General features: G+C 34.0%; 1 protein-coding gene across 1 annotated transcript in view; it reads right to left on the minus strand.

Moving 5' to 3' along the window:
* LOC149801955 (putative ATP-dependent RNA helicase DHX34) overlaps positions 1-20,038 on the minus strand; it is a 99,806-nt gene continuing 79,768 nt past the window's right edge. Inside the window, exons 22-28 of the mRNA XM_089956353.1 lie at positions 15,924-16,078; positions 9,820-9,930; positions 7,434-7,555; positions 6,624-6,794; positions 4,318-4,447; positions 2,451-2,602; positions 1-717 (exon numbers count right to left, since the gene is read on the minus strand). Coding sequence (XP_089812479.1) covers positions 566-717; positions 2,451-2,602; positions 4,318-4,447; positions 6,624-6,794; positions 7,434-7,555; positions 9,820-9,930; positions 15,924-16,078 — 993 coding nt within the window. The 3' untranslated portion in view covers positions 1-565. The remainder of the gene's footprint in view (positions 718-2,450; positions 2,603-4,317; positions 4,448-6,623; positions 6,795-7,433; positions 7,556-9,819; positions 9,931-15,923; positions 16,079-20,038) is intronic.

Here is a 20,038-nt window from a genome sequence, read left to right on the forward strand (position 1 = left end):
TTGATAATAGTATCTTTATTACAATTAATATCAGATTATAAATATGTTGTGTTCTGTCTGTATTATAATGACTCTCAGATGATAAAGATAGCCGTTAGACGTTCTATTTGCATTATAAAGAAGTACTTGTTTCATTTCACAATTAATTCAAAAAGATGAAATAAGACTGAACTACTTCAAAAATACAATTTTACCTAAATATTAACTCTAAACATCATCCTATTAATCAACACTCATCACAGTCTTTCTACGGAGTGAATCCTTGTCAAGAGTAAATAGCATACATCTCCATTGGACCCTATCACCACTTGATCACTTCATCTAAACATGCATTTACAACTATGAAAGAGATGTCTTGTACAATCCTGGGTTCCAAGGTAACAAATTTCTCAAAAGACAATTTTTACCTGATCAACCATGCTTGGAAATTGTTTGCTTTTGATATCACTTCATGTGAACTCAATGTATGTTGAGGCAACAGTTTTTGAAAGAAATTAGTAATAACAACAAATAAATGCAATAATATATGTAATAATCTTGTGTGTCAACTATTTATCAGCTAGTATCATGAGATATGGGTCTTTTTATGTTTCAGTATTTCTATGGTAGTTAATATAAGAGTCTTGTCACAGATATCACAGTGGTAGGACTTCCTGAATTGGTTCAGTTGTGTGTTCTGTTCTTCCTGTCTCTCTACAGCTTCTTCCTCCTTTGTGGCTAAAACAAAATCAGATACTTCATGAGAATATATCCCTAAGCTAATGAATACTGTACAATACAGTTTTCTTATGTGTACAATTTTTGTGAATTTGGTTGAGCAACAAAGTTGTACAACAAATATATTATGAATGGGTATAGGGTACGTTTTGCTTATCTTGTTAGTGTTTCTGGATTTTTTTGTTTTGTATGATTTTCTTTCTTTCAGTGTTTAATATATTGAAGTATGTGGCTAAGTGCAGCATAGGAAGGCCTCATGGGACACCCCACAATACCTGCATATTATGCACTAGTTGTGCCTGCACAGATGTATGTTCAATTTGTTGTCTCTGGACAGTAACAAGTGTGGGACTTCATGAAAAGTGACTGCACATATTCTCCATCGTCACAGGAGTGGGTCCCCATTTCCAGATCACAGGAGTGAGTGGGTCCCCACTTCCAGATCACAGGAGTGAGTGGGTCCCCATTCCCAGACGGATCTGAATCTCTTTCCATATTGGGAAAATCAACAGCCTTTGTGGGAGCTTTGTGGTTTGGAGATCGTCCAAAGGCCAAGGATCCCTGAACCTTGTTACAAGTGCTGGTGATGAATCAATCTTTGGCCCTTCCCAAGGAAAAGAAAACATAAGTCATGCCTAACAGATAGAAATAAGCAATGCCCTCTCAAGGTCTGTGCTCTGGTAACAGAACTAGATAGAAATAAGCAATGCCCTCTCAAGGTCTGTGCTCTGGTAACAGAACTGACTGAATCATGCCTTCCTACAAGGGAAGAGCAGCAATTTAGACCTGCCAACCCTGGTAAGACCTCCATAAGGCAGTCCATATTGTTCTGTTAAGTCCGACCAATTTTGAGTAAGGTGTAATAAAATATGTACTGATGTCAAGTTGGCAAACATGCATTTAAAAGTTCAGAAGTGTAATCAAAGATTGATTTTTAGAAAACTTGATAAGCAACAGCCTGATCATGCAGATGCTTTGCATGAACAAATATGTGCTGTTTAAAGCATATGAGGTACTCCTGTAATGTTAGTCTGGTTCCATGACCAATAATATTAATTCTAATATGAAATTCAGAATCAAACATGGGCAAGCCAGTATGCAGATTTTACTGCAACAACCATATTTCAGTAACATTTGATATTATCTCCCAAGTCCATAATTTAAGGATAGTATCTGTAAGTTTTGCAGTAAAATCATAATGGTTGGCAGGTCTGCAATCTCACTACTACTGCAAAGATTCAGTTCTCCCACCCTGCTTGGATGTCCTGTAATCTCGGTCCAAGACAAAAGAGGAAGATTTTTTTATATGTTGGTTGCGACAAATATGTCAGACATGGATAATTACTTTTAAATTGTTTACCTCTAATGCTAATGACAAGTGGTGTTATATTCTCTCCTGTAGAGAATTAATTGTGTGCATTTATCAGCACCCAACTCTGCTTGTCATTTAAGGCTTCATAAAACCAATCTGATGATTTAAATACACCCCTGTCAAATAATGGGAAAAATTACAACTGTACATGCACTCATGTATACATCTCTCTTACACACACAAACACTAACGTCTCATTATCAGTTCTCATAACAAACATTCTCATGCTAAAGTTTCTCAGTTATACCTGTAATAATTTTAGTCTGACAGTCACTCTCATGCTGAAGTCTCTCAGTAAGTTATACCTGTAATAATTCGAGCCTGAGAGACACTCATGCTTAAGTCTCTCAGTAAGTTATACCTGTAATATTTTGACCCTGACAGTCACTCTCATGCTGAAGTCTCTCAGCATAGGATACTATCATACTGTTTTTACAACGTGGACATGTCCAATGTCGCTGCATGCACACTGTATATTCTCCCCATACACTGGCTGTGGAGTCATCAAGAAGGCTACAATGAGGGCGTAGAGAAATGAATAAAATATTATGGTATATACTTGTAAGACCCAAGATGAAACAAGTAAGAAATGAAAAAAAACTAAACTAAATGAAAACAAACAAAAAATTTGTTGGAAATATTCACATTCTAACTGAGACAAGGTTACATATTGAATAGTTTAATGGTTTCCTGTAAGGAATATAAAATTCAGGTGAGCAACCTAAGACACGTGTGTAACTTTGGGTTTCAAATACTGATCAGTTATAAAACTAAGCTGTTTTAAATGACTTATTATGAAATGCAGCAAAACCTGATAACAAGAAAAATGATATTAGCATAATATTTCTTATTACCAATATTATTGCAGAATAGAAGCTGTTCATAAAGTATCTACAACTGGTTTATTTGTGATTTTCATTACAGCATTTCCTTAAATTACTACTGGCTTTATAACCGATGACCATAACAACTTGTAGGCAGACTAATGAGCATACATGGCTGAGATTATATCTACAAAAGTGCATATATAAAATATTTTAATTTCACTAAATACAGGTAATGGTAACTTGTGGTATGGTAGTACAGTATTTCACAAATGGCTTCTAAGTATAAAGTTTATTTACTGATGAGGCAATGTTTGGTATCAATTTCAAACAAGCACCAATTTGATAAATAAAAAGAAGACCACAATGACCTATTATATTGCTTACAAGCAACATAGACCCTGATCTGCTGGTGTATACTGCGATGGCAGATCAGGGTCTATGTTATTTGCAGTTGGAGTCAACGTATAAGTGAGCTTATATGGAAATTCTTTCATATCCAAAATTTGAACATTTGCAAGACTAATACTTTCCAAAATATATAATCAAAAATAAACAAAAGACATAAATCATTAAAAATAAAAAAGCCAGTTGTGGTGAACCAAATACTGCATTATACCTATAATGATTCCAAATGTATTCCATGTATAAAACTTAATGAATATAGGATAGAGTCACAGTAATATGGTGTTAATTAGAAGCATGCCTCAAAAAATTAACAATATTCTAGCGTTTAACCCTGACCAAAATATCAACTTAACAACTACATGACCAACAGATGTCAAAATATTGTCAAAAATGGTTCAAGTATTAAAAGTAGGTAATGGAAGAAAAAATAATAATATGATGGTGCAAATCCTGATATTCATAGTCCTTTCTATGATCATAACTATGCTACTCTAATAATCTTATTATCCCTTTTTTACATTTATTGTCCTTTATATCATTTGAAATTTTTTAATAACATCTGGATCAATGAAAAATAATTGTCATTTCCTTTTAAATGCATTTATACTAATGTTTCAGTTATTGCCCAAATGGAAAAATATGCAAGGGAGATAACTACCATCAGGTCGAATCATTTACCTTAATTTAAGTTGCCTCATCTGACATAAAGGGCCAGTGGATCAATACTTTGTTGCTAATTATATTAACATAATAAGGTTTGTTATTGTTATTAGCAACACAAACTACATCTGGTAAAACAGAATGGACTCTGCCACTAACATCGATGGATTAAAAGCAAAAAATTCACAAAAATAAAAAATACACCCTCACAAACTTGTTATTTTCAATGACTGGATCCATGGAAGTCTTCTTTATGCATAAAATAACAACTGCTTTTCAAATACATTTAACAAATGATTTTAGAGCACTGTATTCAAACCATTTTGTTCATCTTACCAGTTGTGAGTGAGGTATTCATTGATCTGTATACCTCCTTTCACAGGATGGGGTTTTCCTCTAGCTGTAATTTTGGAAATTTGTACTTCTTTTTCTTGCTCAGTATCAGTTTTATTATCCATGTTATCAGCTGCAAATATAAGTAATGCATTCAACCATTACTCAGATGAGACCATTACTGTTTGCCATTTAATAATCCACTTTACTGCATGATGCCTTGGATAGTACAAAATAACAAAACAATATATTGATTGAAATGAAAATCTGGTCCAAAAGAAGCAAAAAAGGCTGAAAATTTTAAGGACAAGATTAAATCTATTTATAAAAACAAGATTTATCCAAAAGGGTAGAAAATGTAACAAACTGTGATAATTGTATGAAAATCTAATTAGATCATCTGCAAACAAATGTAATTTTTTATCCTTAGGTGGTTTTTCCTTAATCATGCTAACAATGTTTACATAAAAGTGGTCCAAGTCCAAAAAGTTCAAAATATTGCAAATGAATGGAGAAATTCTTCAACTGCCTGAAACTTCATTTTGATCATGTGCACACAAACACAAAGATGCATGTTAAAAATATTTGCTTAACTGTGTTAACATGTTTTCATAAAAAGGTTAAAAAAACGTGTCAAAAATTGACAATTGTGAAATGGTCTTAGAAATTACCAAAAAGACAATGCATTAATTAATACAGATATGCATAGTACAATTACCGTGTCCAAGTCGAGTGGATTTTGCTTGATTTTGTTAAAGAGTCTAAGTCCAAAACACTGAAAAATGTTTTTAAAAAACATAAATTGCTGTAATGGTCTGAAAATCTAATGAGGTCATCTATATATATATGATATACCTATCAATTTTTTTGCCCAAGAATGAGCCATAATTTAACCATCATTTCCTAGAAATAGAAAAACGATTCTATTGTTTTCAAATTCCGTATTAGCTTACTTTCTAATCAGGCTAGAAATAGGTTATCCTCGAGCTTTCCTGGTTACAAAGCAGCACCTGTAGTGATGGAATCCCAACACTAGCAGTAAACAAAGCTCTCACATGAATTTCGCTAAGAAATCTTGCAATAGCATTATATGTCAAATATTAAAAAAAAGTACAACCGTGATTTTGTCAATAAATTTTTAAAAAATAAGTTAATCATTTTTTTTATAGATACTATAACTAAAATGTTTATCTGAAATAAGATCACATTTGGAAACTGCATACAAAACATTACTGTACAGTACAACCCATTTATAAGTAACATCGTTGTTAACATTGGTGAGTGTCCCACTTAATGAATTTGAAAATATAAAACTGATAGGTATATAACAAAGATATAATTATCACAGTAATGCCATCTTTCTTTTGCCAGATCATGTCTCATCAGACTGAAAATTCTGGATAATGACTCAGTGCTTCACATCTCATAATGATCCTGATTTTCTGATGCTAACAACTTGGTGTGAATCTGACCATCCAGATCATGATACTGTGGTGATAATATATATGTGTACTAATAAACTAGCCAAATTTCACTTTTTTATGCTTAGTGATTTTTGTGCAGTCTTGCTTAAAAGCTTATCTAGATGGATGTACTGAGGAATGAAAGGATTGATCAACAGAAAAAACCCAAGATGACTCCTCTACAAGCAGTGTGGAGTCTTCAAACTACCTTTAAATACACTCCAAAGCTTTACATGACAAAGGAAAACTAATTACTCATTTACCTTTGTGACAAATTCTTAAAACTTTTGTCTCGTATATTTCTTACCATATACTGGTTAAAGAACATGTTTGGAATATAAAGTATCATCAAACTTCATTATAAAATGGAAAGATGAAAGTCAGAGTATGGTGGAAGGAACAAATATTACACAAGGAAAGCATGCAAACCCAAGGATACCTTGATGCACATTCCAAATTCTTATGCAAATACTCTAATTTCCTCTCACTAGGTGAAAATAATTAACAGTCCTGTTTTATCCAACAATAATGCACCATGATGTGATGTAGCATTAATGACCATTTAAAAAAAATGTATTACTATTTTGCAAAATAAGTCTATCTCATCAGATGGTGCAAAATATAAATCTGTAGTTAGAGTACAGTTTTGAAAATGAAAATGAGAACTGGGACTTTAGTATCTGCTATAATAATGCAGAAATAATCGTGTAACAGAAACTGTCCCTATAAATATTTTTAGACTGAATTTAGTATTTGCCCCGGTGAATGTCAAGAAGACAAAACAAATGTGGATAATAGGCAAATCTAAAATTGTTGAAAGAATGTAGCAACATCCAAGAAACATACCTTTTCTGTCTGGTCCAATGTACAAGTGTTGCATTTCTGCAGCTAGAATTCTCCTGATTGTGTACTGCACATCACTGCTCAAAAATTCTGTCAGTTTTTTGGCTAGTACCTTCTCCAGTTTCAGCGCTCTTGGATTAATTTTCTTTTCCTTTTCACTGGTTTGAAAAGTATCTGTATGTTGAAGTAAAGAAGATGAAAGTCATTGTCTTTTAACTTTTTTTACAACAACAAATTCACACAAATATCAGTAAATCTTCAAAAAATGTGGATTACTATATTTAGTATAAACCTTTGCCATCAATTCTATCCCCAAAGTGTCAATGGATGGTTGTAAGATCCACAAGATGGTGAGGTGAACAGATGATGTGAGCCTTATTAGTGAATTACAAGCAAAAAAAAGGTAAACAAGTAGCCACCTAGCAATGGTAAGGGCAGGTAAGGGGACAGATTGGGAGGAGTGTCTTCCCTTGGTCTATATAAAATAGAGATCAGAAAGATGAATTTTTTTGTCTTTCCATGATTACGAGATAGTGAAGCATCTTCCTAACGTTAATGTGGTATGGAATTTATTCAAAGGTGGAATACATGAATCAGCAAAACTCTGAGAGACATGTTAAGTCCAAGGAATATGAAGACAATATACCAAATGACTAAGGTATCAGACTAGACTATTTTTGTTTATATTCAATTCCTCCAATTACTAATTGAAGGAATTCACCATAGACTGGGGACTAATAACAGGAAAAGTGATAGCAATGTAATAATACAGGAAACGTATTTCTGCTATTAACATGTTATGATTTACAGTACCTTGTAGTCGCAGCCTTATGAGATTTTGCCATGTGGCTCGGAGTTGTATGACACTGGATATTACATGCTCAGCCGATTCCTCCTCCGTAAACTGAATCTCCAGCCATCCATCACAAACTAACCTGATAAAAAAAAAAAGCAAACACAAATTTGAAACTTTACAAATAACCTAATCTCCTTCTGAGGGTAAAAGAGCCATTTTTAAGACAGTTCAGTTTCATTTCTTTTTCATTGAATCTTCATAACATTTATTAAAAAATGGCTATGGTGATGGAACCAAATCTATGCAGATATATCAGTTACAAATGACTTGAATCAATTATGCGCATATTTTCTCAGAAACATGCAAAAACATAATTTACTCCTTATATCTGGAAAAAGAATCAAAGATTTAACCATTTGAGGAAAAAATTTCATGATCTTTGGTCAACCTGACATTATTTTGTGGTAATGATAAGAAACAATAAATGCTTTTATAATAGTACAGGAATGTCACATTAAAAGTCCCACCCCATGTTTCATATTCCTTTAAGCTGTAAACATTTTTGTACAGAAGCCATTTTTTTTGCTTCCAGTTAGACTGATCTTGACCTTGATCTTTAGACCCCAAAATCAATAGGTTTTTTCCTTACCGCAAGTGCAAACCATCCACAGAGTTGGATCCTGGTATGTGATGTAGAAATAACAATTTTTGTAAAACCACTTGCGCTCCTTATTTGTTTTTATTGGTTTTAATGGTACTTTTAACGAATTTTTGGCTATATCATGCTGTGGAAATGGGAGCTAAGTGCCATTTCTAAGGAAATACCATGGCAGACATGGATAGGTATTTAGCCCATGACCCTTGAGTATGATTTCGATGCTCTACCAACTGTACTACTGTGACTCCCCTTCATTTGTGCATATTACCATGTGTATAAAGTCAGGCAAAGCAGTACCATACAATTTAGTCTATAGCATGTACTAAATAAACAAATAATTTAGCTGTATACAGCATGCAATAAATAACAACACAATTTAGCTGTATACAGCATGTAATAAATAACAACAGCTTAACTGTACACATCACATAATAAATAACCACAATTCAGCTGCAAACAGCATGTAATAAATAACCAAAAAATTTAGCTGTATACAGCAATTATGAATTAACCACACAATTCAGCAATAAAAAGCATGTAATAAATAACCACATAATTTAGCTGTATACAGCATGTAATAAATAAACACATAGTTTAGCTGTATGCAGCAGATAATAAATAACCACATAATTTAGCTGTATACAGCATGTAATAAATAACCACACAATTTAGCTGTATAAAGCATGTAATGAATAACAACATAGTTTAGCTATATACAGCAGGTAATACATAACCACATAATTTAGCTGTATACAGCATGTAATAAATAACCACACAATTTAGTTGCATAAAGCATGTAATAAATAACAACATAGTTTAGCTGTATACAGCAGATAATAAATAACCAATAATTTAGCTGTATACAGCATGTAATAAATAACCACAAAATTTGAGTCTTTTGACTGTTAAGATTAGCTGTTTGCATTATTTCTTAGGTGTGAGGCTTTTGTAATAATAAATATCAGGGTAAATTCATCAATGAATACAGTCTGTAAAAGTAAAGAGGGTTTTCTTAAAAAGATCTTAAAATCATAATCTAGAATTTCACAATAAAGCAAGTCATTCTCATTGTTTTGCTTTTAAAAATAAACAAGCTGTCAAGATACATTTTACTCATATTCTGTACGCATGCAACATCTGGAGAAAGGAAATTACGTTTTCATGGATGTAACATTCTCAACTATATGTGATAATCAAGGAAGCAAATGATAAAAAAATTAATGAAAATATGTGTTCATATTCCTCAGGCTGTTCAAGTAAAATGTACTTGGAACCCAGGGAAGGCACTTTCAACATGGCCATACATAGATGCAATTGCAAATTTTGCATTATTTTCATATGAACTTTCTGAATAATCAGAGTCCCTTACATGTTTTTTTTTATAAACTGCCTTCCATGGGCACTAAGAATGTTTAAATGGAATAGCCCTTATTACTGTTGATTTACCTGACATGTTTTTTTTATAATCTGCCTTCCATGGGCACCAAGAATGTTTAAATGGATTAGCCCTTATTACTGTTGATTTGAAAGTAATGAATATTACAAATTTGTTGAAAAACTTCAGTAGGTTTTGTTGCTCAGTAAAAATATATTGATATTTTTAAAGTACAAATAAATCTACTAAAAAACAAACCTTCTATTACAATAAGTGATACCAGAAGTACTACTAATAAAAATAATATGCAGCTTACAGTTTTAGTTTTTTCAAGGTCAACATTCAATCATGAACAGAAATATCAGCATACCTTGTACAGTTGGCACTGGTATCAAGGTAATTTGAAAATAATGTAACTGTCTGCATGGCTGGTACTCTCATTGTGTTCATAAGGTAGGGTTTATTGGTTTCAAGGAGAGATCTGAAAAATACAAAAAAATGGTTCTGCAGAATGCTACTGGTATGTCACCTTTGAGTTAGGGGCTTCGAAAAAAAAAACCCTACATCTTATACTGAGCTGACATTACCAATGCCACCTCCATAAAGGAAACAAAGAGAAATGTACTAACTCTACATGAACCTATAGCTTAACCTGCATTAGCAAGCCACCAGTGAGAAGAGAGAAAAGCGGCATCTTAAGACAGACCTCAAGGCAAAGTTTAACTGTACTTTTATAAGAGGTAGGTAAATTGTAAATGATTTTCATCAATATTTATAACTTCAAATAAGACTATTTCAAAAATAATACAGGGGCAGTTCAGAAGACACTTTTTAAAGTGATCCACTACCATCAAATTTTAGCTGAAATGGTCTAAACAGAACACTTAGATTAATTAATCTGCCACTAACACCCATATATAAACTAGTGCACACTATTCTTTGATGACATTGCCATAAAAAAATACAAAACCAGTTAAAAATTACCCCACCCACCCCAAAATAACAGGAACTCTGAATAAATTCAAGGAAAAATCAGATAGTATCAAGTAGTTATACAATTATGTGAATTCATAATATTTCATTAGGGCTGTTCTGGGAAGGGGGCTGACATCAGAATATACCATTTCAATAAGTCCACCACTGGACAGGTCACACATAACACTGATTAGCCAACCCACTGTTACTACCCATATATAATTATAAAGGAATGGCACTTTATATGTTTAATAATCTTCAATGTATTTAACTGAATTTTTTGTCTAAAAACAGGTTTACTTCTTTCAATCACTGGGACAATGACCTTTGACCTTTTGACCCCAAAATCCAAAGGCTTCTTCCTAAACCCAAGTATAAGCCATTCCCAAAGTTTGGTCCAGGTCTCTGATGCAGCACTAATGTTACTGCACAAAAATATTTTATTTCCTCTTACAGTCACAGTGATCTTAGCGTTTGACATTTTGACCACATAAGTTGACAAAATTCCTTATCCAAAGTGCAAACCATTCAAAGAGTTTTTGGCCCATGTATGAGATGTAGAACTAGTGTTATTGTGCTGAAACTGTTCTAGTTTTTTTTCAGATAAAATGAGTCTGACCTCTGACCATTTGACCCCAACATTAACAGGGTCCTTCCATACCATAAGTGCAAGCTGTCTAGAAAGTCTGGTCACTGTCAATGGTGGACAACCAGAGTTAATGTCCATAAATGAAACTGGTAACACCACCCCCACAAAAACAGATGGATAGATGGCCAGACATCATAACATAATACGCTCTGCTCAATGAGTGTATAACCAGCGCCTTCTGAACACCAGCATAATTGTTTGCTGTTATAGCCCAAAATAATATCAATAGAAAAACAGTTCAATTTTTAAAAAAATATATAATAATAATAATACTAGGGAACCTCAATGAATTCAGTTGGTTTGTGTATTCTTGCTGTAGTATGTACTCTTTTCAAATATTTGCCATGGTCGTCAATTTATTTACTTATGATTTCATTCATGTAATCTCTCACTCTCACTCTCTCTTTTTCTTTCCTGAATTATGAATGTTTATATATAAATGAAAGACACCCTATTAATTTTTGTGCCACTACCCATGTATATGTTTAATCGATTGCAGGGGAAGGGCTTATTATAGGTTGTGAGAACTTGTTGCCTGACACCTTTGATAACATTTCTGATAATAACATATGTGAGTAATTATTGGAAAAATTAAAAAATCCATCAAGTAAAATTATGCAAAACATGTGAATTAAATAATTTCCATGGGGTAATAATTGTTGTGGATTTCATGGTGCTACAAACCAAAATTTTAAAGACCCAACGAACAATGATTCTTTTGTGAAAAGCAAAGCCCCTTCCACAAAACTTAAGTACTGAGAAAAATTCCATTTCTACCCAAACACAAAAATAAATGAATTCACAGTAGTATCCTATAAGGGGAAATTTTCATGTAAAGTTTAATTCTTTCCAAAATGTTTAACCTAATAAAAAAATATTTAAATTTAACTGATTACAATGATAAAATGATACTTAATGTATTTAAAATTTTAAAAAATTATATTTCAAACATTACCTAAAACTGATTTGTTGTTGTAGGGTTTAACGCCATTTTTCAGCACACAACAGGCTATACATGGCGGCCAGTATTAATGGTGGAGGAAGAACCTGGGAAATCCCCGGAAAGAACCACCATCCCACGAGAAGCTACTGGCAAGCCTTCTCACATACCCACATTCTCTGAATCCGAGACTCGAACCCACACAGACAGAGGTGAGATGGCAGTGATCTGTAATGGACATTACTTTAGACCACTCGGCTCCCCCCCCCAACTGACAGAACATATTTCCAATGTGAAAATGTCCTGCTCTGTATTTTAATGATGTGTTGTAAGGAAACAGTATCCATTTGTGTCATATTGACTCATTCTAACAGTCCAGCCTTACATTTATCGAAGTTGATAAATAATATAAATATATACAGAATACATATATGCAGAAAGTACCTATGCATAGGCAAGTACCTACACATATGCAGAAAGTACCCACACATAGGCAAGTACCAACCCATATGCAGAAAGTACCCACACAAAGGCAAGTACATACAAGTATGCAGAAAGAACCGAGGCAAGTAGCTACACATATGCAGAAAGTACATAAGTACCTACACACAGACAAGTGCCTACATATATGCAGAAAGTACCTACACATAGACAAGAAGTACCTACACATATGCAAAAAGTATCCACATATAGGGAAGTACCAACTTGCATGCAGCAACAACTTACATATATGCAAGTACTTACACATTTGCAGAAAATACTGTAACAGCCTTGCTAGGTCCTGATAGTACTACATTCGAATACGGCACCAGGGATGATAGGTCCTGATAATACTACATTGAAGTACGGCACCAGGGATGATAGGTCCTGGTAATACTACATTGGAGTACGGCACCAGGGATGATAGGTCCTGATAATACTACACTGAAGTACGGCACCAGGGATGATAGGTCCTGGTAATACTACATTGGAGTACGGCACCAGGGATGATAGGTCCTGATAATACTACATTGGAGTATGGCACCAGGGATGATAGGTCCTGATAATACTACATTGGAGTATGGCAACAGGGGTGAGTATGCTTATTATCAGTATTGTACTGTAATGGCCAAGCTAGGTCCTGATAATACTACATTGGAGTACGGCACCAGGGATAAGCATGCTTATTATCAGTATCGTACTTTAACGGCCAAGCTAGGTCCTGATAATACTACATTGGAGTACGGCACCAGGGATGATAGGTCCTGATAATACTACACTGGAGTATGGCAACAGGGGTGAGTATGCTTATTATCAGTATTGTACTGTAATGGCCAAGCTAGGTCCTGATAATACTACATTGGAGTACAGCACCACGGATGAGTATGCTTATTATCAGTATTGTACTGTAACGGCCAAGCTAGGTCCTGATAATACTATATTGGAGTAGGGCACCAGGGATGAGCATGCTTATTATCAGTATCGTACTGTAATGGCCAAGCTGGGTCCTGATAATACTACATTGGAGTACAGCACCAGGGATGAGTATGCTTATTATCAGTATTGTACTGTAACGGCCGAGCTAGGTCCTGATAATACTATATTGGAGTAGGGCACCAGGGATGAGCATGCTTATTATCAGTATCGTACTGTAATGGCCAAGCTGGGTCCTGATAATATTACACTGGAGTATGGCACCAGGGATAAGTATGCTTATTATCAGTATCGTACTGTAATGGCCAAGCTGGGTCCTGATAATACTACATTGGAGTACAGCACCAGGGATGAGTAAGCTTATTATCAGTATTGTACTGTAATGACCAAGCTGGGTCCTGATAATACTACATTGGAGTACGGCACCAGGGATGAGGATGCTTATTATCAGCTGACTAAGGAGGGGGAGAATGGAGTAAACTTGAACTCTTGATTTCTTTTCAATCATAATACAAGATGATTCATTTATTAAGAAACACTGAATAAAGTCAGTTCATAACCATGACAGTCTTGTTTGTATACTAAGCCAGAACACTATGATTGTCTTCAGGTACAGTTTGGTATATGATGATTTCACACAAGGTCAGGGCACACATTAGCACTATGCTATGATTGTCTTCAGGTACAGTATGGTATATGATAAATTCACACAAGGTCAGGGTACACATTAGCACTATGCTATTAGTTCATTATATTGTTACTTCTTTTGATGAATGAAAATTAATAAGATTTACCATATTGTATTAAGTTCCAATAAAGTTTACTACAGAAGAGAAAATATGATTTGATTCTAATATGTGAAATGTAAAATCTGGAGGAAAACACTTGCTTGACTTCACACTTCAACTACAGCATAATAATTATTTGAATTGAATTGATATCAATGGAAATAAACGGGCTGTCAAGTCAGTGAGGAAAACACTCACAATGACTTAGACAACTATTATAAAACAGAAACATGATAAATTAAGTTTTATAGATTGCTAGATTAATCAAGCATTGCTGAACTGAATTTAGAATGTCAAGTCAGTGAGGAAAACACTCACAATGACTTAGACATTCTATTTCCCAAAGAACTTTGTTGGACCTATAATTTAAGAAAAGAAATTATATATTTGTAATGTATAGAAAATTATCTGTATGTTTTTAGCTTCATAAAACTAATTAAATAAAGAAAATAAGTAAAGAAATGAATAAAATATTGGTCTGTGAGGACAACACTCACTTGACCATATAACTGAATTTCAAATAACAAATGATATAACAATATCTAGTTTGCTTGTAAAAATAATTAGAAGTGACTAGAATGCATCTAATTTGGAAGAGAGAAAAGATTTAAAAACATAAAAATACAAATTCCTTAAATAAATATTGCTTTGTACAAATATTTACTGTCCAAAATATTGCCCAAAGTTACATAACTCTGTAATAAACTAAACAAAATAAATAAATAATTAAAACTCACAAAAACTGTGATGTATCTAGTTGGATTGCTGCTAGCTGACTGAACCCCCACAAGCAGTCCACAAAACCCACAACCAACAGAGCCCACAAAACCTACAAATCCAACAAAACCCAGTGCCCACAACACCCACAGTTCTAACATAACCCACAACCAACAGAGCCCACAAAACCCACAATTTTTGTTGGAATATTCAAACAAGCATGAGCTAGCATTGCACGTGTATATTTAGTCAATTTTCACAATGATTATTAATAGAAATTACCAACTCGATATTTTACACATTGCTACATTGCGATTATATTGCCCCAAGAAAAGAAAAAAAAATCAGTTTTGTATTTCGCAGCACATACCGTGTTATGCAGTAGCTCATAGCAATGGTTCGGAAACTGTTATGCACAACTATAATACTACCGAGACAGACTGCATGACAGGGCAGTCAACGTGTGTATGTACCAAAGAAATGAAGAGGAGAAAAACCAAACTTAAATGCGATCTTGTATACAAATGAAACATCAGGGGCTATAAACACATTGAGCATGTATCGTACAGTCTTAAACCGTTAACTAGAAATAGTAATTAATCAAATTATCAAGGATGCCAGCCACCAGCATTGATACTCCCTATTTTCACTAACTCAAAATAATGAAGACTAGACCAGCTAACAATTAATTGATGAAGTAAACAAAACAGAAGATTCCTAGAAACTACTAATGTCAACTCATTTGAGAAATTCACTGGTAATGCACTGATTTAAAAAAAATCAAGACCGAATTGGGTGCCTTGTATGAATAGTGATTAGCTGACTGACAAACTCACCCGTGGGATGAAGCAACAAGAATGGCTTGCTCTGTAATTCAATTTATCACACAACACAAGTATGAAAAGCATGCCTACCTCACTCCCTAAATGCAGGTTATTACAATACCTATATATAGGTAGGAAGTACCAACATATTTTGTTGAAAATACTTACACATAGGAAAGAAGTTCATGTTTGCTGCTGGATTTTCCCTTTAATTCACTTGTCCCTGAGGGGCCAGACATGCTGTTAAAATCCTCGGGGGGCTGCAGCAACTCAGGATGACTGGCAAACACACCCGTGGGATGAAGCAACAAGAATGGCTTGCTCTGTAATTCAATTTATCACACAACACAAGTATGATATTTTTTGCTCTGTCTGTATTATATCATACCATCTAACTTTTAATTTATTAATTTTGTGTTTTATCATAGGACATTATCTGTACAGTATGATATGTACTGTTCTGTTTGTATTTTGTCATGCTATTTAACTTTTCATTCACCATCAAGCCACACAAAACACATTTATATTTTATATGGATTTTTCATACAAAGTCCTTGTCTTATTAAAAATCTGAAAAGGATTTAGGTACTTAAGAAAATTATAATTAATATTCTTAAATGACAAAATTTTAAAGTTCTTCAGAAGAATTGCCTGAGCTCTGATAGACAACAACCATTACAAAAGTGAAAACATAACCTTACCTCAATGACCTTGACCTGAAATGATCTCACTGGAGATCATTATGCATAAAGGTTTCACTCAACAATTATAAAGTATTCTGAAAGCGAGGCAGGTATAAAGTAAAGTTGTGTGCATTTGCAAAAAGCACAATGGACATAATGTTGGCATACCTCTATGCTACTTTCATGTACTGTGACTGAAATTTCTTTACATGTAGTGTTAGGGAAACAACACAGACAGATGATTTATATCAGGCATGGACAACTTCCTCCAGGCATGGGCCAGATTTGTGATTTTTAAAGCCAACCCTATGATGTAAATTAATGGATCAAATCAGGTCACTGGCTGGATCCAGCCCTTGGCCATATTCTGCCCACTGTTGATCTAAATGACTGCTGTCATGTGTTTGTAAAATGAACCTGAACTAGTCCAAAGTACACAAACTTAAGCAGTGATTAAAACTGGTAAAATGAATTTTTGCCAGAACAGATAATACTAACATCTGAAAGTCCAATAAATGAATCATAAAATACAGTCAAACTTATCTTAATGGTCACCTTTATTTAGCAGTCACCTGTGCACAATGGTTATTCTAATTTCCCCTGGCATATTTTCTGTATAAATGTCCTGCATGTAATGGTCAACTTCCTTCATTGGTCAGCAGCCAGGTGTTTCCTAATCAAACAATGGTTTTTCCTTGCCTTAAGTGGTCACTAGAGCATATCTATATTGACTGTTCAGTATTTGCTAACTTAATGTTTGCTTCATGAGGAAAGCATTGCTTAAATAAAGGAATAACATGTGAATTGATGTGTGAACATTTCTTATCTCTCTTGTACTCATAACTCAAGTCATATTGAAAGTGTAAATCAATGGTGTCAATATATTAAATTCAAACAGTAGGCAGTTTTTATCATTAGGTGGAGGGTCAAAGCAATTTTTTTAAATGGGGGGACACTCCTCCCCATGTGTCAGAAATACGTGTTAAGTAGGAGAGGGATACAAGGGCAGACCTTGCCCAGAATTTATTAATTGTGTCATTGCCTCCTGAACCAGGCAACATATCTGTAATTCAAAGGTGGATGCCTGCAAAATCCCATCATTTCGTTTCCTTACTTCCATAGATGTAATAGTAGCCAACTTGTACTTATAATTCCAGTCACAATGACAGTGCAAATTAAAGGTGTCAATACAACAAATTCAAAAGCAAGGTAGTTTATATCATTAGGAAGAGGGTCGAAGTAACTTGTTTACTGGATGGCAGGCAAAGTAGTTGAGTTATTGCAGCTGAAACTGAAGTCATCCTTTGTGCCAGTGTCACAGATATAGTTAGATATCTTCATCTATGTGTGTGTGAATTAAAGCTATCTCTGCAGAAAAATGTTTGTCTCTGAGAAGAAATAGGAGCTACATCCCTTTTCATTCGGATCTGGGGTCATTTAATATTCAAAATTGCATGTAAAAACAGGTGAAGTTTCAGTTCATGAATCACAAAAAAAAAACAGCCATATAAAGCTTCCTATTTCTGTTCACCACAGGCTTCTTACATAAGCCAACTGTCTTTTGAACTTGGTAAGTTGAGCAACCGACTAATCCAGATATTGCTTTATAGTGTGAACAAAATAAGATCGGTGTATATTTTCAAGTGTGTGATGATTTCATGTACAGGATTGAGTCAGCAGCCAACTGTAATCTTGCGAAGAACATAATTTTATGAGAAAACAAATTTTGTTTTATTATATGCTCATTTTTTTCCCCATTAATTTTACACTGTCAGAATCGTTCAGTATTCCCCGATACTGAACGCACGCGACAATACACATATAGCATTCACATGCATAAAGGAACTACTTTCTATTGTAAACAAACAATGATGCAGATGCCAGCACTTTTGATTTGTACACAAATCATGTACACTCGCATAAGAGGCTCTTTACGTTGTGGTTGTTTAAATTTGTTTCTGAATGAACTAAAACATCTTTCGTGGACTGCAAAAAAACTGTTTTTTCATTCAGCGTTGATACAATGTTACGGATTTATGCTAGCTACATTATAAAAAAGACGGAAGATAAGGTCCTTACAAATAACATACAAGTGACAAGGCATATACTGTCTTCTTTAGCTGGTGATAAGAATGGCAAAATACAATATACTTAGAGTTTTACATCCTGAATTTCCTCAAAATATATTTTCTTAATTCTGCAAATCCGAATTACATGAGCCATGTCATCGGTTTTCAATCTGGATTACACATTTCGAAACTGTGCTGTAATTTCGATGATAAGTGCAATTGCATCCTCCTTACTGCACTCAAAATGAAATAAGCATTAAATTCCATAGAGTCTTTTTGATAATTGCAATTGAAAGACTTCATATTTTTCCCACATTATGATTTCAAACATTCAATGACAGAAACACATTTGCAAACGTAAACACGCTTCTCCGGCGCCACTTCAATCCAATGTATTTCATGTATAATTTGCACAGATGAATCCAGTCCAAAATCACAAACTTTCGTCGAATTTGAAACAAAATACCAAAATATATTCATTCCAGATCAAATGGAACACTTGTTGCAATGCGCATTCATTCACAATATGACTGCAAATTTCAATTTTACCTAGACACACCATTTTCTTTCGAAAGTTATGTCAAGTGCACGACTAAGTTCAAATTTATCTGGGCGGAGTTATGTGCGCATTAATAATGATGTCATTGTGTAATGACAAATCTGCGCTTGTGTATTTAGTTTGGAATACGGCATTCATTCATTTACATTGTTTCTTGTAGTGTATTTTGTTTATATAATTAAACCTTAGGTAGAATTAAAAAAATGAGCATATAATAAAAACGTTACTGCATTTGTATGGGAAATTATGAGCTCGTTTTGTCAGAAGGATATACTGCACTCACAAGTTCGTGCAGTATTCCATCCCAAAACTCGTTCATATTTTCCCGTACAAATGCAGTAACCTATAAGTACAGTGTGCATAAAACCATTCTGATCATGTATTAATAATAATAATAATAATCATGGTCATAATAAAAATAATATTCAGTGCATGGTATTTGTTCAAAAACCAATTTTCTTATAAGGTGAACTTGTGTAAAGCGGTGGCTTGTGCACAATAACCAGTTTTGCCTTTTCCAATGAGTGACCACTGGTGACAGGTTAGACTACTAAAAGTTTTATTCTCCAATTACCTCTGATGTCCATGATGTGAAAATGACCAAGTGGAGCTAGCAGTCTTTTGAGACATGCAAATCTAAGAAAAATCCAAATTACATGCATTACAATAAAGGGAATTAAGTTATTTTAACAATACTTAAGGTATACAAGCTCTTTTTTAAATAACCAGATATAAGGAAAACCAAGCTGTTTCTTTTAAAAATCAAATCTTGTTCAATGTAAGAAAACTGTAAAGCAGAACATTATGACAAGCATGAAAATAGAGTGATTGCCTGTATCTCTTTATATCAAGATGCATGATATTTTCAATAAAATGGTACATTAACATCAATGTTGTGTATCAAAATAAGCTAATTATGCTAATCCTGCTCTTGCAATTATGATATGCCTTGTGACAGTGATATATGCCTCT

The sequence above is a fragment of the Sinohyriopsis cumingii genome, chromosome 4 (assembly GCF_028554795.1).
Source record: "Sinohyriopsis cumingii isolate HCF-2022 chromosome 4, ASM2855479v2, whole genome shotgun sequence".
In the NCBI taxonomy this organism is placed as follows: domain Eukaryota; kingdom Metazoa; phylum Mollusca; class Bivalvia; order Unionida; family Unionidae; genus Sinohyriopsis; species Sinohyriopsis cumingii.